This window comes from Urocitellus parryii, chromosome 1 (genome assembly GCF_045843805.1).
Source record: "Urocitellus parryii isolate mUroPar1 chromosome 1, mUroPar1.hap1, whole genome shotgun sequence".
Classification (NCBI taxonomy): domain Eukaryota; kingdom Metazoa; phylum Chordata; class Mammalia; order Rodentia; family Sciuridae; genus Urocitellus; species Urocitellus parryii.
In genome coordinates this window covers 224,182,706-224,205,546 of record NC_135531.1, presented here as the reverse complement: position 1 = coordinate 224,205,546, position 22,841 = coordinate 224,182,706, and the positions used below count along the sequence as shown (strand labels likewise).

Here is a 22,841-nt window from a genome sequence, read left to right as displayed (position 1 = left end):
ATATATATATATATATATAATATATATACAACTATTTTCCTTAATGTTGTAACCACCTTCAAGTATTATGTTTTATTCTTTCCCTAAAAGAGGAATCATCCAATGTTTAATGTTTGCTATAGATTGTAAGTATATAACCATGACCAAGTTAAAGAATAGCTTTTCTATTACTGGTTAGTTAAGAACTTTTTGTTTATTTGTTTTAAAAACCTAAATGGTGTTGAACTTATGAAAGTTTCTTTTGTTGTAGTTTGAAAGAATCCTGATTTTTTTCCCCTTTGGATTATTGATATGGTTATTTAGCAGATTTAAAAGTGTTTAAACTTCTTTGCATTTCTGTGATAAACTTAATTTTGATGTATTACTTTAAAAATATATTTATTGGATTTCATTTGGATTTTTATATAGAAACGTTGAAAGAAATAGATGTACAAACTGGACAAGTATAGTCCAGTGAATGTTGTTTTTGATTTTGTTTTGTTTTGGCCATGCTGGGGATTACCCAGGGCCTTCTGTATGCTAGATAAGTACTCTACCGCTGAGATATATCCCCAGCTAGTTCGTTAATTTTTGACAAATGTATTCATTCTTGTAATCTTTATGCCTCTCAAGATACTCAGCATTTTTATCACACTGTATCTGTTTTATAAGCATACTAGTCAAACAAAAGAATCTGGACCTCTTCATTATTTTCAGATTTTTTTCAACAACACGAGTGTATCATGAGAAATATTCTTGGGAATATATGAAGACATTCACCTGTAAAGCTGTAATAATTTCCATTTTTTAATTAGTGTATAGTTAAAATACTTTTTAAAAACCTCTTGTTGGGGGCTGGGGTTGTGGCTCAGTGGTAAATTGCTCGCCTAGCACATGTGAGGTGCTGGGTTCGCACATCAGCATCACATAAAAATAAATAAATAAATAAGATTTTTTTTTTTAAAAAAGTATAACTTTTAAAAAAAAAACTCTTTTGTTAACTTGCTTTCTTCATAGTCTCCTTTTCTGTTCATTCTTGCCAGAGCTCTGTTTAATCTAATGAATATTTCAGAGAAAAAGATCTTAACTTTAATCTATATCTGTTTTTCTCCTCTTGTTTTTTTCCATTGATTTTTGCCTTAATTTACTTACTGTTGCTTTGGGCTTGCATCAATTGAAATGAGTGCTTATTTAATTAATTTACTTCTATAGAGATGTAAACATAAAATGTATAGATCTTATGTGTTCAGTTCTGATATCTTCTCCTTGTGGTCTTTGCTGAGGTATAGTTTCCATGTAATAAAATTCACCCTTTTACTTATATAATTCTGTTTTAAATTTTTTAAAATATGGACAGCTGGTGGACACTTCCCAGCCGTTCAGGAGGCTGAGGCAAGAGTTTTGCAAGTTCAGAGCCAGTCTAAGCAAAAACAAGGTGCTAAGCAACTCAATGAAACCCTGTCTCTAAATAAAATACAAAATTAGGGCCGGAGATATGGCTCAGTGGTTGAGTGCCCCTAGGTTCAATCCCCGATACCACAACAACAACAAAAACAAAAAAATACAATTGTGTAGTCTCCATTACAACTAAGATAAAAAATAGTTTCCTCACCCTAAAATATTCCCCCAAACTCCCTTTGTATCGAACCCCCCCCCCTGGGTTGCCTTGGCAACCACCAGTCTCTTTTCAGTTGAAGTTCTATAGTTGAGCTTTTCTAAAATGTCATGCAAATGGAGTATGAACTCCAGTATGTAGTTTTTTGAGTCTTGCTTCTTTCAACTAAATGTAGTGGTTTCTTATGTGAGATTCACCAGTATTGTTTAATATTATCAATAGTGTGATTGTTTTATTGCTAATTAATATTATTCCATTGTATGCATACACCACACTTCTTTTTAATCCATTTCCCAGATGAAGAAGGTTTGGGTTGTTCCCAGTGTTTCAGTGATTAGGAATAAAACTACTATAAACATTTGTGTATTCTGCCCTCTTAGAGCTATGGAAATAGTTTACATGTTGTAAATACCAAATAAAACAAAATATAGAATATTTTTATTCCTTCAAAAAGTTTTCTTCTGCTTCTTTCTAGTCAGTTCCCTCTTGTCAAATGCCCTCTGCCTCAATCCCTGATTTCTGTCACTACAAATGAATTTTGCCTGAATTGGGATTCTATCTAAACAGAATCATGCAGTAATTTTTTTGTATTTGACTTCTTTCACTTAACATATTTTTGATATTTATTGATGATGCTGTTTTAAAAGTTCATTCATTTTTGTTGCTAAAAAGTATTTTATTGTATCAGTTGACCACATCATGGAGTGATAATTGGATCGGATATTTTTGTTTTGCATATCATGAATAAGTTTGTGTAACTTTCTTGTGTAAATGTTTTGGTGAATGTTTTCATTTCTCTTTGGAAAATACTTAGGAATAGAGTGGATATATGCTTAAATTGATTAGAAACTTCCAGAGTTTCAAAGTATATGAGAAATTTTTTCAAAGTGTATAAGAACTTCAATTTTTCTATGTCCTCACCAACATATGGCAATGTGATTTATTTTTTTCTTTTTTCTTTTGGCCATTCTAACAAGTGGGAGGTTAGTATCAGCTCATTTATTTTAACCATTCATATATCCTGATTAATGTTGTCCTCTTAAGAATTCCTTTTTGTCCCACACATTTCAGTAGATGCTATATTATTGTTCAGTTTTATATATTTCATAATTGCTTTTATTTCCTTTTTAACACAGAAGTGTTAGCATGGCATATTCTGAGCTATTCTTTTGTTATAGATTTCTAATTTATTGCATTCTAATCAGAAAATACAGTTTATATTATTTCAGTCCCTGAATGTGCTGTTTTATAAGCATTTCATATCTAAATAGCTCTTAATTGTATTTGTTCAGGTCTCTGATACCTCCTTGTCTGCTTGATTTGTCTTTTGCTGAAATATTATAGTGTGATTTTTTATTTATATATTACTGCTTGCAGTTTATTAGTTTTTACTTGATACACATTTGAGGGTTTATTTTTATGTGCATATATCTTGTTTTATTGTTCCTTTTATAACTGTATAATATTTATGTCACCTTCAGCTTCCTTTTCATGTTTGTCTTGGGTGTGTTTTTTGTCTTTTTGTACTCTTTAAGTACTTCTTATGAACAACATTTGGTTTTTGTTGGAAATATGAGTGTTTTCTCTCTTAAGTGGTGAATTCTGTCTCTGTTATTTGTTAAAATTATTATTTTCTGACTCCCTTTCATTATACACTGCCTAATGCCTCCTTGTTGTGCAATATCTGCCTTCCATTGAACAGGTGAGTGCTGATGTTTTAGTATTCCATTTTTAGAAGATGTTTTGGAGAACCGATATTTACAAGTTCTCAATGTTTCACCCCCCATACATGGATTAGTTATTAATTACAAAAGAGAAAAATGTGTCTTTAAAATAGAAACCAGTGGTTCCCACAATAATAAATAAGGTCAAACTTTTCTTTGGCATGGTTACAAAAAGTCTGACATGTGTATCCTAAGGTAATGTAGTAGGAGGTACACAAGTCAGCTATAGTTAAAATGTTGCAAATGTTTATTTTTAATTTAATTGTGATAAAGTACCCCTTGGACATTCTCCTGGATAACTGGCCTGACCCTTCAAAATATTCAGTGCCATGAAGAACAAAGTGGGATAAGTGGGATTGTTCTAGGTTGTATTGAGACTAAAGATACATAGCAGCCAAATGTAATTTGTAAATCTGAATCCTAATTTGCTTGTGAATTGGGGGAAAAACAGTTACAGAGGACATCTTTGAGACAGTAGGAGAAATTTGAGTATTTATGTATGTCAGAAGATAATAATTAATTAATGTTTGCTTTCATCTTTTGGGTGTATAATTTTAAAAAAATTCTCATTTAAAAATAAATATAGATGAAACTACAAATGTAAGCCAATAGTGAGCAATGCTCTTAAAATATTTTAATTTAAATGGATGATGATAATGTACCTTTGAAATGCAGTATTACTGGGTGGCAAATTTTAGTACCACTGAAGGTTTTTAATATAGAAGGACAATCTTTTTTTTTTTTTTTTGGTAGCAGGGATGATTGAACCCAGAGGTGCTTACCCACTGAGCCACATCCCCAGCCCTTTTATTTATTTATTTTGAGAAAGGGTGTCTCTAAGTTGCTGAGGCTGGCTTTGAACTTGTGATCCTCCTGCCTCAGCCTCCCAAGTTGCTGGTAGTACAGGTGTTCATGCACTCACCCGGCAGTAAAAGCACTCTTAAGGATCAAATTTCTAATAGTGATGGTGCTCTGGGAGAAAAGGGTAGGGAGAAAGGTGATAAGAAAGTCATCTAGGAGAACAGAATAATAATTAGGATTTTATTTATCTGTAAAGAAGACCAGTATTATGTTTACCAAAAGTAAGAAAGTGAACACAGACAACAGAGGTGATGTACATAGAAGTGTAAATTACTGCAGTGGTTTTGGAAGGTAGAATAAAAAGAGACATAATCCAAGTAAGGGAAGGAGAAAGAAGAAACAAAGTATTTTACTTTTATATGCTGTTATATAAGATAGAAGAAATAAAACCAAGTATATATTATCATAGGAAATGGGAATCCCTCTATAGGCTGTTGGCAAGAAACATCTCTCTAAAAATGACAAAACTTCTGAAAAGAAAGTGTTATAGATAATCATAGAAAAATAAAATACATTTAAAATATAAGTTTGAGATCAATTTTGTCCCCAACTCAAAACTCTCCAGAGATTTTCAGTTGTACTTAAAATTCAGAATCTTCACTGTGCCAACAAAGCCTTCTAAGATCTAGCCATTGGTAGTTGCTCATCTCTATTAACAGCTGTACCACCATGGTACCTTCCCTGGCTTATCTGCCAGGTGCTTTATAGTTCTTCCTCACTTTATTCAAATTTCTGCTCGAATGTCACCTCTTTAGGGAAGATTTCTCACTGTGCTGTATAGGATGATACCTATGTTATACCACCCCGTTCACTGCCTCCTCCTTTTTTTTAAAACTAGAGCTATTGGTTCCTTCATAGTATTAAACATTAATGTTTTTTTATTGTGTTTCCCTTCTTGTGATGGAAACCCGAAGATTACTTAGACTTGAATCTGTTTTTATAGGCTAAAGGTAAAGAAATTATGGTACCCCTAAATTTTTACCTGCCAAACCGTTCTGGAAATATATGGTGGATTTATTAAAACACAATTGTATTTAAGGATTTTAATATAATTCTATAGACTGTGTTATGTAAGATATCCCATATGTTGGCTTACAATTGTAATATAATTTTAACCTCTGTAGGTTATTTTGATAGCTCCCTTTCCACTGATATTAATTTTTATATTCTTGCTTTTTTTCTTGATTAGACTTGTTTGCTTTTATCAAATTAGCTGTATTATTCTCTATTTCATATTACTTCTGCTCCTATTCTTTTTTTCTTCCTAGTACATAATTTGAAAATAATCTGATTGTTATTCTAGCTTTTTTCTATACCAGTGCTTTAAGTTATAAATGTTCATCTGAGTACTGTTTCATCCCAGACATCTGATATTTTAAGCTTTTATTATCACTCAGTTCAACGTACTTTTTATTTACTTCTCTTGTGCTTTCTTCCTTGATTGCTGAGATATTTATAAGTGCGCCATTTAATTTTGAAATAGTTGACTTGTGGGGGTGAGTTTCTATATTTCATAAGGTGATTGATTTCTAATGTAATAAATCATGTAGGAAATAGTCTGCATGATTTCAAATTTTTAAAAAGTAATGGAAATGCTTTTTATATTTTGTATTGGTTACATACATGTCAAAACTGATCATATTGCATACTTCAAATATGTATATTTTATTGTAGTTCAGTTTTACCTCAGTAAAGCTATGGGAAACGAAAAAATAAACCAAAAACTGAACACGATGACTCATGCCTATACTTCTGGCTACTCTGAAAGCTGAGGCAGGAGGATTGAAAGTTTGAGGCCAGACTCAGTAACTTAGTGAGACCCTATTTCAACATTTTTCAAAAGGGCTGGTGATGTGGCTCAGTGGTAGAGAGGCTTTGGTTTGTATCTCTGGTACTGCAAAAAATCAAAACAAACAAACAAAATGGACATTTTGGGGGGCGTACTGGAGATCGAACTCATAGGCACTTGACCATTGAGCCACACCCCCAGCCCTTTTTTGTATTTTGTTTAGAAACAGGGTCTTGCTCAGTCACTTAGTGCCTCACCCAATTGCTGAGGCTGGCTTTGAACTTGCAATCCTCTTGCCTCAGCCTCCTGAGCTGCTGGGATTACAGGCATGCGCCATTGTGCCCAGCCAAATTGATGCTCTTTTTTAAGCTTTCATACTGTATTCTTTCCTTAGTTTATTTAGTGCTATATTTTTCACATTTTTGTTAATGACCCCCAAACATAGTTCAGAACTACTGCCTAGTATTTATAAGAAGGCTGTGATGTGCTTTACAAAAGAAATATACATATTGATAAACTTTGTTCAGACATGAGTTATAGTGCTATGGTCATAAGTTAAATGTTAATGAGTCGATAATATATCTATTAAGTAAGGTATCTTTAGACCAAAATACATAAAACAAGGTTATGTATTGATCAATAGACTAAATTTTGTTCAGAAGCGTACAGGAACATAACTCTTTATTTCCCCTAGAAGTGATGGCTCCTTATTAATTAATTTAGCATTTACAGTAAATAGTAAGAAACAACTGGAAAGAAAACCTTTATTCTATAATTCATACTTTTGTTTTTAATTTATGTGTTTGTTTTACTTGCCAGACCCTTATGGCACAGGTTTGTGGCATTGTTGTAAGGTTATAGATAGAAGGTAAAAGCAAATGTTTCCAACTGTAATGATGTAAAGTTTCCATGTAGCTGTCACTTGGGGAAAGAAACTAAGTGGAAGATATATTTTCTTATGTTACATAGTGAGAAGTTACGGCACACAGTTAAAACTTTAAAAGAAAAAAAATTACATTGTTAAAAGTTAATGTACTGATTTATAGAATAAAAAATGAAATTAAATATATCAGAAAAGGGGAAACTGGTGCCAACAAAAATAATTCTCCTCTTCTGTGGCAGGATCATAAAGGACTTACTGAAATATGGCATAAACAGTAGATTACTTGTTTGAAAGAAAGGAAATAGCAAAGGAAAAAAGAAAAGATGAAGCTATCTTTTTATTGATTTGGAAGTTTCTTCAAGATGCATTAAGGGAAAAATGTATTGCAGGGCACTCTGTTTAATACCAGCTTTAAGAAGAGAGGAACCAAAGAAGATATATTTAATTTACTTGTGTAGACATAGAGATTCTAGAAAAATACTCAGAAATGAACTGAAGTAGCTCGTTTACATTGTCTATTTAAAATCAGTTTCAAACAGTTCTTATTCTCTGAAAACTTTGAGTCTCTCTGTGTGTTTGTGTTTGCATGTGTACCTAATGTTTATTTGAATGTTTATATAAAGGGTTATATACTGCTATATTTTTTTGTTGTTTGTCAATAAAAAATTTACTTGTTTAAAAAGTACATGTGCTGATATTGTCCAGAAAAATTTAATAAGTTTATTTATAATTGCTATGTAATCAAACTGTTGAAACTTATTTACTGATACATTCTGACTTGCATTAATGCTTTATGTTCCTGCATTTATATAAAAAATTCAAACAAATTAAAATGGGGAAACTGCCAATACCTGATTTCTATACCTTGTTTTCCTCTTGAAATCATACACTTAGGTAGGTACCTTTTGACCCCATGGGGAAAATATCTGATATTCCAAAATACCAAAAATGGGAATTTTTTTTCCCAGAATGAAATGTTTCCCATCATAATGAATTCTTAGTCTCCATGTATGTGGCTTGTACTGGATGTCTTTTGGCATAATTGTTACATGTTTGATATGAATAGCACACAGGTTGGTGTGTTCAAAACAGGCCAACCAGGTAGACCTCACTTGACTCGTGCAAACCACCAGTAATTGGTCTGGAAGTGCAGATCTGTTTTGAAGACTTGAGTAATTTCTCACAACAGACACGGGAAGGGGGGGATTTATGAATCATAAGTTCAGTGGACTTTTAATAATGTCAGATGTCACAAAGTGTTGCAGTTCCTAGACTTGGCATGAGATTTCATCATCTGTCCAGTAGTTGGTGCATTTGGAAGTGACTTTAGTAGCTGATTTCTTCCTGAGTGCTTTACCACCCTGTTGATTTGAGGAGGATTCTGCTGGGATAAGCCATGATATTGACACCTCCTTAGCCCACTTCTTCAGCTAGAGCTTCATTGGCTAATGGCTGCACTGGTGTTAGAGAATAGCAGCTGCAAACACAATTGACAGATGACTGATGCTGAGCCTATCCCTGCAGTATGCTATATACTGTATTTTGTCAAGCTTTTTTTCTTTTATGCTCTTTTCTCTCCAGTAATTTGAACTTTTATATCTTTTCATACTGAAAGATAATTCACATACCATAAGATTGACCCATTTAAAATATGCACTCAGTAGTTTTTAAATATATACACAGTTGTTCACACACCACGATTGTCAAACTCCAGAATGTTTTTCCTGCCCTCTAAATGAAACCCCTGACCATTAGCAGCAACTTCCCTGTTCCCCTACTTTATACTCTAGTTCCTGGAAGGTACTAGTTTACTTTTTGTCTCTCTAGATTTTTCTATTATGGACATGTCATATAAATGCAGTTATACACTATGTAACATTGTGTCTGGTGTTTTTCACCTGGCATAATGTTTTCATGGTTCATAAATGCTGTAATACATATATCAGTACTCGTTCCTCTTTATGACCAAATAATTCCAGTATATGGATATGCCACATGTTATTTATCTACTCATGAGTTAGTGGACATTTGGGTTGTTACCATTTTTTTGGACAAAAATATTATGAACTGTTAGGAACACTTTGGTAGTTTTTGTGTAGACATGTGTTTTAGCTCTCTTGGGTATGTAGGTAGGAGAGGAATGCTACAGTGGCTCTGTGTGTAATATTTTGAGAAACTACCAAACTGTTTTTCAAAATAGTTTTGCCATTTTACATTTCCATCAGCAATGTATAAGCAATTCTAATTTCTCCACATCCTTGCCAGGGCTTGTTAATTTTTTTATTATAGCCAGTCTGAGTGGTGTGTGAAGTGGTATCATTGTGTTTTGATTTGCATTTTCTTAATGATTGGAAATCTTTACTTTTCATGTACTTATTGTTCACATATCTCCTTTGGTGAGATACCTGTTCAAATATTTTACCCATTTAAAAACTTGGTTATTTATTCACACTTGAGTTCTAAGTATTATACATATCAAGATATATGATTGCATATTTTCTCTAATTCTGTGAGTATCATATGTAAGAAACCATTGCCTAATCCAGGGACACGGACACACATACACACACACAAACACAGACACATAGTGTTTTCTGGTAAAACACCTATAGTTAGTTCTGGTTCTTAAGGTCTTTGATCCATTTTGAGTTCATTTGTGTATATTTAGGAGGAAGGGAGTTCATATTCATTCTTTCTCATGTGGTTAGCCAGTTAATTTCAGACTCTTTTGTTTAGAAGCCTATTTTTTACCATTGAATTGTCTTGGAACCTTTGCCTTATCTCTATAGCCCAATTTTATGCCCCACGTTTCATCTTTTCTTCATAGTCCTACTTTTATCCAGTCATATCAGACCACCAGTGGTTCCATAATGAGCATAGTTTTTCACATCTTTTTTTTGTTGAACATGCAGTTAACTTTGCTTCACTTACCTTTATCCCCATTTTTCATCAGATTCACTGCTGTTTAAATGTCAAAGGTCAAATGTTTCTATGACTGCTTCTTTTCACCTGATTGCCCAAATCAAATTTGGCAAACCTATGTCCTTCCATTGATAATCTATATGTACCAGAACAGATTTTACCCTATTACATGTTAATTTATTTTTTACAGACTGCTAAGATCTTGAGTACAAGGGACTGTGGCATAGCTCAGTTGCTTAACTTGGGGAATGAAATAACTTTAAGAAATCAAAACAGTATACCTTGATTCTAATTCTGTTTTGAAAACCTTGGAGGCTAAGGCTATTAGAAGACTAGATTTGAGACATAGATGTATTCTAAAGAAAACTGGAGAAAATATTTGAATTGCACCTGGAGTGCCTATGGCTCATGTAGTCTTTCTGGACTTGCTCTAACATTGTGTCCCTAGTGATGACCAACAAGATCCCTAGTGAGATTTTATGCCCCTAGTAAGATCCAACATGGTATTTGGAACTGAAAATAGGACCAGGGTTTGTTTGGTTTACTAATTTACTTATTTCTGTGCTGATAACATTACATGGAAAACAAAATAAAACACCCACTTGCTTCATTCCCTCAGCTTTTTTTTTTTTTTCAGTGCTATGTTGAACCCAGGACCTCACACATGCTAGGCAAGTGGTCTACCTTTCAGCTGCATCTCCAGCCCTCAGCATATATTTCAAATACTGATTATGTATAAAGTTTCATTTAATGTCCTTGGTTTACATACAGAGAACACAAACCCTATTTCAAATTCCTTATAGTCATTCTAATAATGGCCATAGGAGTTGGAGGGTGATCTTAGTTTGCAGGTTAAATCCACATTTCATATTCTGTTAAAATGTGACACATTCCCATTGGCATATTAAGTGGATGTTTTGGAATATTAGTGAACTAAAGATGTTTGGGGAGATGGGAAACATACCACTGGCTTTGCCTTTGTACCCATAGATGCAAACTGAAATTTAAACTCCTTAATTAATATTTAGAATTAATTGGCAATTAACAGAGAGGTAAGAACAGAATAGTGGATGAATAATGGGCAACTCAGAGTCAAGAACCAGCATAGTGGTAGTGCTGATTGAGATTGAGGGTAGGGACCAAAACTTAGCCTGTTTTACAGTTTTACCTTAGAGCTCATCCTAGTCAAAATATGCAGTGTGCCCTTTTAAAATTAAATGTTATATATGGATAAATTATCTTGTTTTTAAATAGTGATTTTTATTTTCCACTTCATTCTGTTCCATATTTTCTGCCAAACCATTATTAAATGATTTACATTTTATATTAATTATTGGACTTTATTTGCAGAAAAAGAAATGAACTCTAGCTACCTTAAACAAAGAAGGGAAGATTTTGGCAGATATTGTGTAATTTATAGAATGGTTCAGAGGCTTGGAAACCCAGACTTAGGAATTGGGGCAACTCTGGGTCTCTAGGCAGCAGGAAATACTTACATTCTGATTCTATATCTCTACTGGATTCAAACACACACACACACACATACACACACACACACACACACACACACACACACACACACTTATTCTCTCTCACTCTCCTTTCCCCCATCCCTCCTTTATTATATCACTTTCAAGACACAAAATTCAAGGGGAGAGAGTTGATTATTTGAGTACTGGTTTTGTGCTTTCCCTTTGGTTTCTTGGCTGTTGGTATGGGTGGAGAGTATATATGAAAGGAGAACAGTAGTAAGGCAAATTATCTGTAGTTTTCCAGAAGGAAACTCGTGCTGTCTTGAACTTGGAATGAATGTTGAGCACCTAAAATGGAAAGTGTTTACTGTGTTTTGTATCAAAAGACTTGAATTTCAAATTTCAGATTTAAGACTGCTTTTTTAGGGAAGTGAGGAATTTTTTTTCACTAGATTATAGCTGGTTAGGTGGGGGCATCTGTTGGTGAAATATAGCATTGCACTCTTAACTGTAAAAGCATTTCCATTCATTCTCATTCTTTCTTAACGTGTATACACATGCATATTCCTACCGTATTTTTGTGTTGTTGTTGGAGGGGGGGATATGGTCTATAGCAAAGGTGTATAACTTTTTCTTTGTAGGTCCAAGTAGTTAATATGTACATCATATGGTACATCATACACAATGACTCAGTTGTTCTGGTTAGTTCTGCTGTCATAGCACTAAAGTAACCACAAATTGTATGTAATCAAATGAGTGTGGCTATGTCCCAATAAAATTTTATTTATAAAAATATATGGAGAGGGCTGGGAATGTGGCTCAGGCGGTAGCGCGCTCGTCTGGCATGCGTGCGGCCTGGGTTCGATCCTCAGCACCACATACCAACAAAGATATTGTGTCCGCCGAGAACTAAAAAATAAATATTAAAAAAAAATATATGGAGAGCTATATAGTTTTCTGACCTCTGGTCTATAGCAACTCTGTCCAACAGAATTTCTGTAATGGTGGCTCTGTTTTATATCTGTGTGGCCTGTTATGCTGTTAGTTGACTTAAAATATGGCTAGTGCAACTGAGAAAATTAAGTTTTAAATGTTAATTTTAATAGTCTTAGTTTAAAAAAAAAGGTATTGGCTAGTTTAAATATTGTTTTTTTCACCATACTGTTGGCCAGAATACCAATGAAAACCTTATAAGGTTATATATCACTGCCCTGAGGGAATTGCAAACCAGAACCACAATGAGATATCTTCTTACCCATTAACAATGATTATTATTAAAAAAGCAAAATAATCAATGCTGGCAAGAATGTGGATAAGAAAGAACTCTTTTGTCTTTTTAAAAAATTTTTGTAGTTAATAGATGGGCAGAATGCCTTTATTTATTTATTTTTATTTGGTGCTAAGGATTGAGCCCAGTGCCTCACAGGTGCTAGGCAAGTGCTCTGCCACTGAGCTACAGCCTCAGCCCAATGGGAGAACTCTTAGTCACTGATCGTGGAAATGTAAATTAGCATGGCCCTTATGGGGAACTATATGGAGATTCCTCATGTTTTATTCAGCAATTTTTTCTTGCTGTGGCTAAAAGATCTTACCAGAACAATTTTAGGAGGAAAAATTTATTTGAGGGCTCAAGGTTTCAGAGGTCTCAATCCATAGACAGCAGGCTTCATTCCTTGGGGCTCAAGGTGAAGCAGAGTATCATGGTGGAAGAGTATGGCAGAGGGAAGCAGCTCACATGGTGATCAGCAAGCAGGGAGAGAGTGTCTCCACTCTCCAGATACAAAATATATAGCCGATAGCTATACCCCCAGTGAACTACTTGCTCCAACTACACCCCACCTACCTCAAGTTACTACTCAGTTAATTCCCTGGGGTGAGGTTGAGTAATTCACTGATTAGATTAAGGCTATAACCCAATCATTTCTTCTCCAAACCTCTTGCATTATCTTGCATGTGATCTTTTGGGGGATACCTCACATTCAAACCACAAGACCTCATAAAACTAACCATACATTCCCAATGTCTACTAGCTATCCCACTTCTAGTATAAATCCAAAGGAAATTAAATTGGCATATCAAAGAGATACCTATATGCCCATGTGTATTGCAGCACTATGTATGGTAGCTCAGATGTGGAGTCAGATGAATGGTTAAGAAAAATGGGACACACATACACACAATGAAATATTATTTAACCATTAAAAATGAAATGCTGTGGTTTGTGGGAAAATTAGATGGAAGTAGAAGACATGTTAGGTTAAATAAGCCAAACACATAAATAAACATTTTCTTTCTTATGTGGTAACAAAATGTTGATCCCCAAATGATAGAGAGTAGCACTACTTAGAGGCTAAGAATGGTAGTTGGGAGGTTGGATAATGAGTATCACAGTTCAGTTAGATAGGAGGAACACATTCTAGTAGCAGTAGGGCAACTATAGTGTACATTAACTTGTTGTAAAGAACTAGAAGAATGCCAGGTACAGTGGCCCACACCTGTAATCCCAGTAGCTCAGAAGGCTGAGGAAGAAGGATCACAAGTTCAAAGCCAGCCTCAGCAATTTAGCAAGGCCCTAAGCAATATAGTGAGACCCTGTGTCAAAATTAAAAAGGCTAGGGATGTAGCTTAGGGATAAGGTGCCCCTGAGTTTAATCCCCAGTACCAAATAAAATAAATAAAGAAAGAAGAAAAAAAGAACTAGAGAGGAGCTAGAAGAAATGGTAAGGAAATGAAAATACTAATTACCCCGATTTGATCAATACACATTGTATACGTTTTGAAATATCACACTGTACCCCATAAATAATGTGCAATTATAATTGAAAAGAAAGAAATTAAAATAATTTTAAAAGTAGGGTTATATTGTAATTAGGAAAAGCATTTCTAAACTGATTCTGATGCAGAATTAATTTTGATACAGAAGCTAAGGTAAGAATAAATGGGGGAGCTGCAATTGTAGCCAAGTTGTAGAGTGCTTGCTTGCGTAGCATTTGTGGGGCACTAGATTCCATCCCCAGCACCACAAAAAATAAATAAATAAAATATTCTGTCCCTCTACAATTTAAAAATACTTATAAAAAAGAATAAATGGATACTAATCTATGAAGAATTGTTATAGTTATGTTCTCCAAGGAATCAATAATGAGATTATCAACCTTTTTAAATAAGTGCTTTTTACAAGAAACGCCTTGTGATGAAATATGAAGATTTTTATGTCAATAGTGAAATTAGATGAATTGCAGAGCTTCTAAGTAGTTCTCCTTAGTACATATAGAGTAATGCATATATCGTGAGTATATTTTTGTTGATATTGTTTTTGTACTGAGGACTGTACCTGGGGCCTCGTGTATGCTAAGCAAGTACCCTACAACTGAGCCAAATCCCCCGCTCATAAGTATATTGCTCAATGAATTTTCAGTAACTAAACACAGTTATGTAACTGGTACCCATAGAGAAATAAAGATGGTTCCCATAACATGATTGTGACATAGAAAAAAATCACCAAGAAGTAAATTAATCAAGGTCATTGGATATAAATCATGTATTAAAATTATTATATTTGTATATGTCAACAACAATTAAATGGAAAATGAAGTTATTAAAATGATACCATGTACAGCAGTATAGGAAATACTCAAGACATTGTCACTGAAAACTGTAGAATGCAGAAAAATCAAAAAACCCTAACCAAATGAGAGGTATAAAGTTCATGTTTTGGAAGACAGTGTTATAATGCTATCACTTCTTAAAATGTTCTATTGATTCACTGTAATTCCACATGGTTTTGAGGAGTGGAGAAATTGGCAGGCTGATTCCAAAACTTATATCAAATTATAAAGGCCAAGTATGGTTAAGGCAGTCTTAAAGGAAATACAAAAACAAAAAAAGGCTGGGGGGAGGTACAAAGCTGAAGGAACCATACTATTAGATATCAAGGAATATAATAAAGTTAAAATAATTAAATTAGTGTAATATTGACAAAAAGGTAGAAAAAAGTATATCAATAGAACAGAACAGAGTTCAGCAACTGTCATCCTTATGTCATAACTTGATTTATGACAAAGGTGACACTGCAGTGCCTTGGGAAAAAGGTGATTTTATAATAGATGCACTAGAGCAATTGGATATTTGTATGGGGAAATAAAAATCCCTTAATTCCCAGCTCTTACCATGATACAAAAACGAATTCCAGTTAAATTGTAGTCACAATAAAGTTTTAATAAGAATAGACTATGTTTGTGAGTTGGATCGACAAATTTCATAAATGGGTTATACAAGGCACAAACATAAAGAAAAACATTTGTAAATTTAACCATGTTTAAAATGACAAAAAAAGAGAGTGAAAAGGCAAACCATGGAAGACCTATAACCCAGAATGTAGAAAGAATTCCTACAAATAAGAAGTAAGAGTCACACAATCTTTTAGGCAAATCTTTTAGGCCTATAATTATAATTGATAGAACTTTGTCCCATCCTTCCAGCCTTAGATGCATTCTTCCCAAAGTCAGTTCCTCTTCTTTTGTAGCTTTTTTTTACATATGTATTTTAAATTATGATAGTTACTTATCTTTCAATTTCAGATAGTTATTGACTTCATTTTATAGAAGATAAGGAGTTGGGTCTTTCAAACAATCCAGTCTTATACCTTTTTTTTTTTTTAATTCTTGTTGTTGTAGATGGACAGTATGTCTTTATTTTATTTGTTTTATTTTTATGTGGTGCTGAGGATCAAACCCAGTGTCTCTCATGTGCTAGGCAGGCACTCTGCCGCTGAGCTACAGCCCCAGCTCCAGTACTCTTAAAGAAATATCCACACTTTCCTGTTCCCCTCCTCATTTTTTTCCCATCCTAATTTTGATAGCACTCAGTATTTCAGTTTATGATTAATTCAGTTTTTCAGTGTTCATATTTTGACTGGAAATTTATTCATAGGTGAGTCATGAAAATTTTCATTATTACATTTCTTCTTTTGTGTAACTTTTTTCCCCATAGAGTTAATAGTAGATGTCTTTTTAAGTTTTTTTTTTTTAAGTACAATGTGATTATCCATATATTCACCAGTAAACATGTACCAGTCTCTCTTATTTTAAAATACAAATTATTTTTTCCTTCCCTCTTTTCCTTTATTTTTAGACATCACTCCCAAAGTCCTTCATTCTTCTGTTTTTGTCCATGCTAGTTATTCTTTATATCTAGGATGCATGTCATTTGAGAATCTTCTTTTATTTTTATTATATATATATATTTTATTATTATTATTATTTAGATATACATGACTGTAGAGTGCCTTTTGGCATATTGTACATACTGGTGTATAACTCTAATTAAGATTCTATTCTTGTGGTTGTACAAGATGTGGAGTTACCCTGGTTATATATTCATATATAAGGATAGATCATTAATTCCACTGTCTTTCCTATTCCCCTCCCCGCTCCCTTTCCTTCATTCCCTTTGGTCTAATCCAAGGACTTCCATTCTCCCCACCCTCCCTTGTTATGAGTTAGCATCCACATATCAGAGAGAATATTTGGCCATTAGTTATGGGGGCCTGGCTTATTTGACTCCACCCATTTACCAGCAAATTCCATAATTTTGTTCTTCTTTATGGCTGAGTAATACTCCATTCTGTATATATACCACATTTTTTAATCCATTCATCTGTTGAAGGACACCTAGGTTGATTCCATAGCTTGGCTATTATGAATTGAGTTGTTATAAACATTGATGTAGCTGTGTCACTGTAGTATGCTGAGAATCTCCTTTTTTATCATGAAAATTCCTGTTTTTGTCTGTCCTGCGTTTGAGCTCCTGTTCTTGCATCTTGTATCTTCTTTTCTTGGTTTATTCCTTTGTTTTGATGGAAGAGATTCTTTAGTCACTTCCTAAGAAAAGGTATAAGGGTGATGAATTTTTGTTGTTGAGATCTTGCATATTTTGTTCCTCCTACTTGCTTGTTAGTTTATCTGGGGAGTAGAATTCTAGATTGGAAATCATTTTCTTAGAATTTTCAAAGCATTTTACTGCTGAGCACTCCACTGCTATTTTGAATCCTGATAACTTTGTAAGTGACCTGTACTTCGCTGAAAGCTTTTTATGATCTTCTCTAGCATTTTAAATTTATTATAATATGACCTGGTGTGGTCTTGAATTCAGTATGCTTGGTTCAAAACAGTGTGTCCTTCCAGTCCAGAAACTCACACGTTATAGTTCTGGGAAAGTTTCTTGAATTATTTTTTGGGATAATTTGAACTACTCAGTTTTAAAATTCTTTTTTCTGGAGCTCTCATTATTTAGACCAGGATTTCTTGCATTGATTCTCCAGTTATCTTTTTTCTTTCAATTTTATTTAGTCTCTATGTAAGGGAAGATTTGGGGATGATTTCTTCAGCCTTATCTGTCCTCTCCCCACTTTTTTGAACTTCACTTGTCCCTTACTTAATTTCCAGTGAGTATATTGGTGATGATTTGTATGTGAAGTTTTTCCCCTGCTGCCTGGATTAACTCTTACTGTTTTCATTTTATTTTTATTTACATTTCTTCAAACATGTAGTGATGTTGTCTTTTGTTTCTTCTCTGTGCATTACGTACTCAAACACTTATTAGATGCTTTGTGTGAGTAGGCAGGGCTTATTGTCTGATGGATTTTTTAGTAGGATAACCTAACTAGGTGTAATTTCTTTGAGGGATTTACAACTTAGTTCTTGTCTTTTGAAATGGTCTGCTTTTCTGGAGAGAAAATAATCTTCCACCTGCGGAAGATAAATGTGGCTGCTAACTTTCTAGAATAAAACATGGGGAAAAGATTAAATTAGGTCTCTTTTTTCACCTGTACTTAATCTCTTCAGTTTCCTTAATGATGGTATCTTATATGCCTCAGTGCAAGGTTCTCCTGACTCATGATTTCCACAGAGAAAATGTGACCTCCAGTATTCATGACAAATCAGCAGTCACTTATATCCTTCTTTTGTTCTCATGTATGCCTTCTCTATCTGCTTTAAAAAAATTTTTTTCCCTTTTGGCTATGATGTGCCTTGGTATGGTTTTCTTTGTACTTAACCCGATTAGGAGAATTGGTGAACTCTTATAAATTAACGTTTTCACCAAGTTTTGAAATTTTCTTCAAGTATTTTTTTCTGCTGCATTTTATGTCCTGTGACTCTCATTACATATATGTTCAATTACTTACTAGTGTCCAACAGATGCTAATTTAAAGTTTTTTCTTTCTGTTATTTAATGTGAATAATTTCTTTGACCTGTCTTCAATACTGTCCTTCTCAGTTCTGCTTTTATGCCCATCTAGTGATTTGTTTTTTATTTCAGAGTGAAATTTTCAGTTCCAGTATTTACATCTTTTTCACAGTTTTCATTCTGCAGAAATTTCCAATTTGTTCATTTATTATAAGCATATTTCCCTTTTTTATTTTAACCATGTTTATAGCTAATTTAGCTGATTCTAGGATCTGTGTTACTTTATAGTTTCTCTCTACTGAATGTCTTTTTCTCAAGTGTAGGTCATACGAGCTTGTTTCTTCATATGTTTAGGAATGTTGTATTTTTTGTATACTCTGAATGGCATACCGTAGTGACTGGGGATTGTTGTATTCTGGAGAATGTTGATTTTCTTCCTTCCTTCCTTCTTTCCTTCCTTCTTTCCTTCCTTCTTTCCTTCCTTCCTTCCTTCCTTCCTTCCTTCCTTCCTTCCTTCCTTCCTTCCTTTATTTTTCTTTCTTTCTTTCTATTTTATTTGTAGGCAGTTAATTTAGCTGAACTGACATCTAAACTGCGCCTGCCAAATGGGGCCAGCAGCTAAACATCTCTGTTCAGTTGTTTTAGCCTTACCTGGACTGCTTATAGTCTTTCTCACTTGTACATGAACAGCTAGAGAGGTGGGCAGAATTAATAATATGCAGAGTTCAGGACTCTTTCTTTGTGGTTCTCTATTTTCCAGCATATTCCTCCTTCCTTTTCAGCTATTGTAGACTGAAACTGGTTTTTAAAACCAGTAAAACTTAAGATTTTAATAAAAAGTTTTAGTTGCTGACTCTTAGGGCCTTCTTTCAGGAAAAAAAACCTGTAAAAACAGGAAGCCCTCCAAATCTGTTCCCATCCTCAAAGTGTTAATCTCTCATTTGGTTGCTCAAGTATCTTCAGGTAACAAACTATAGAAATGATCCCTGAAAGGATAGTCTTAGTTTTTAAATATTTTTCCAGAATTTATCTGTGGGAAGGTTATTCTGATATAAGATATTCTATTATTGGTGGTGGTTGGTGTTGCTGTTGCTATGTGTGTACACGTGTATATTCATTTTGTTTGTTTCAAAAATAATATTGCATGAGTTTATATTGATACTTCTAATTCAGGACTATAAAAATTTTATTTGCATCTGCATCTTCTATATTGAGAATCATGGCTCTCGGGATCAGTGCAGAAGATAGGGATTAAATATTTAATATTTAATTCTATCAACAAGTAAATAATATTGCTGCTTGATTTTAGTTCTTAAAGTGATTAAATTCTTCATTTTGGATTTTTGAAGTCTGTTTTCAGTAGATTCTTTGGGAAGGGCTTATGGGAGCAGTAGTAGTTCCTGATGTATTCTGAATACAATATGAAACAAATGTTGTATTCTACTAACTCTGAAAACCAGAGTTTCCGTCTACAATAGGAGCTTAAAATTAAGGAAGAATATGTTGAAAAGTAAACACATAAAATAATTTATTTTAGTGAATATAAAGCACTTTGCTCATATTTTCTTTCCTTGACTATGTTGTTTTGTTTTCTTTTGGCATAAAATATCGCTTTTGAAAACTTTGATGTTGGCCTTCTGGGTTGATATTGTTAGGTACATATTGTGTTTGTTTTTCAATCAGAAGTTTTAAATGAAATTTCATTTTTCAGGGGAGTTTTTCTTAAATTGTAGTTTTCATTATTTTCTTAAAACTCTTAGGAATTCTGTTGCCTGTATATTAAATATTCGTTGCTTCATTAGTTGTTTTATCTCAAATTCTTTTCATCTTTTTTCTTTTAATTTAAAGAATGTTCCTCCTTTATACTTTCTAGATCCCTTAAAGGATCATCTGTTAGCAGGGTGCAGTGGCGCATGCCAGCAGCTCTGGAGACTGAGGCAAGAGGATCCCAACTTCAAAGTCAGCCTCAGCAATTTAGCAAGGCACTCAGCAAGTTAGTGAGACTCTGTCTCAAAATAAAAAGGACGGGGGATGTGACTCAGTGTTGTCAAGTGCCCCTGGGTTCAAGCCCTGGTTTAAAAAAAAAAAAAGGATTATCTGCTATATGTATTTGCCACGTTCATTTGGTTTATATATTTCCAGTACTATTTTTCTTTTATCTTTAATGCTTTTCTGAGTTTTGTTATTTCTTATAAATACATTATTTCTGAGTTTTGAAAATCTGATATATGCTTTTCGTTCTTGCTTGAATCATTTGGGGACAGGGGGGTTCCAGACATTGAACTCAGGGACACCCAAACACTGAGCCACATCCCCAACCCTGTTTTGTATTTTATTTAGAGACAAGGTGTCACTGAGTTGCTTAGCACCTCGATTTTGCAAAGGCTGGCCTTGAATTCATGATCCTCCTGTCTCAGCCTCCCAAGCTACTGGGATTACAGGCATGTGTCACTGTGCCCAGCCTTGAATCATTTTTGTAAAGTCCTTTGGCTCATTTTGAAATAGTAGGTTACAATCTTCACCTATTTTGTGGATGTGTGTTTCTGGTATGTTTTTATTTGTTAGGTGTTATTCTGTATCTTATTCTTTTTCCTTATAACAACTTTATGGGGCTGACCCAACATTATTTTCCGTTGCTTACTTTTTGTGAAATTGGATGTCCTGTACGCTAAGATGTGGTTCAGGATGGCTTTTTTCTGAGTGCTACTTTTGCTGTTTTGGGCTCTCCTCAAAACTGTGCATGTGCTTTCTGAGATTTCTAGGTCATTTTCTTCCCCACTTTTTATTTCATGTGTACCTGTGGTGCTCAATTTTAATTCTACACCCATTGCTTTATACTCATTTTACCTCCCTATCAAGGAATGGTCTGTTTCAAGAATTCATAAAGGATAGACTGTTTCAACTTCTTAGACTTAGACTTCACTGTGGACTCCTTGCACTTAGTCACTATTTTAAAGGACAAAATCCTTCCAATTATAGCTTCGATACTCCAGTTAACTGCTGGTTTTGATGAGTTCTTTGCAGTTTGGGGAGTATCTTGTTCTCAGTTCTGGCAGACATGTTTCTTTTTACTTCTTCCCATGCAAATAATGATACAATACAAGTCTTTTGGTTGTTGGTGATTTTTTTCTCCACCTACTGTTTTAGTGGGGATTTATTGAAATTCCTGTCACCCAGTGTTGTAAATGTTGCCTCTGGGTTTTTGATTTACTATTTAGTTTTATATTATTTTTTTCATGGAAGTTCAAAAACCTTGCCACTGCTTCCATTATTAAGAATCTTTCTAATTTATCACTTAATTGCTGTGATGTCATAAATTTTTTTTAGGTTTAACAAACTTGTCCTAATTAGATTATGACTTTTCCCAAGTATTTCTTAAATCTTAAGCATTTCAAGTACTGTCCTATATAGAAAACAGCCTTTATTGTATCCAGCATAGTACTGAACATGTTTGTAATTGTCAGTTTGGAAATTTATGTAAGGATGATTATAGGCCACCTTGTAACTTATTAATAGTAGGATTACTATTAGGTCAGATTACTATTATTTTTACTAGTAGAAAGCTACTCTAATAAATAAAAAGGAAATGTGAGTGTATCAACTGGCCTGCAGGAAGTTAATTCATCATTTGGCATATATGCCTTAGCCTGTTGGCTTCTTTTTTTAAACATTCCTGGAAGACATTGATTCAATGTATTATGGCACAAAAGAGTTCACAAAATAATAAACATCATAAAACTGTATTGGAAGTAAAGCAGATGTTGTCCTAAAGAATGATAGCCCATTTTTTTCTGTTTGTCACAGTTCAAAATTTTTTCAGGAAATAGGGAAACCCTTGAGCAAAGCAATGGTCAGGATGGTAAAACAGTTTTTTAGAAGATTAAATTAAACAACAACAACAACAAATCTAGAGCAGTTCATTAATATGAAGGAAAGCAAAGGGGTGTATATGAGATGATAGAAATGGTACTAATGGAGGGAACTGAAGAGTGTAAATAAGACTTTAAAGGTCAAACAATACATTAATTTTTATATTGGGTACTAATTTTAGTGATCTTGTTATCCTAGCAGTGGCCCAATTCCTTTGCTTTTGAACTGGTGCTCTAAAAAATGGGTCGTTTTCTGAAACACAGCAGAACTTTATTTATTTGATAAAACTTGCCAAGATATTGATAGTGTTAAGAATTTTGTATTTCTTATTTTTATTTCACTTGGATTCAACGCTTAAAAGAGTCGTACTTTATTTTCATTTATGAAGATAGATTATGTACTTTATGTTTATTTGAAATTACTACTAATTTTTACCTTTTAAAAAATCTTTTAACAGGCCTCAACAAATAATGAAAGCTCTAATCACAGTTTTGGAAGCTTGGGATCTTTAAGTGACAAAGAATCAGAGGTAAGTACT

General features: G+C 33.8%; 1 protein-coding gene and 1 pseudogene across 1 annotated transcript in view; one reads left to right on the top strand and one right to left on the bottom strand.

Moving 5' to 3' along the window:
- Positions 1-22,841, top strand: part of Tlk1 (tousled like kinase 1) — a 137,202-nt gene that overhangs the window by 49,897 nt on the left and 64,464 nt on the right. Inside the window, exon 3 of the mRNA XM_026389540.2 lies at positions 22,761-22,832. Coding sequence (XP_026245325.1) covers positions 22,761-22,832 — 72 coding nt within the window. The remainder of the gene's footprint in view (positions 1-22,760; positions 22,833-22,841) is intronic.
- On the bottom strand, positions 19,207-19,435 carry LOC113183312 (small nucleolar RNA U3; annotated as a pseudogene).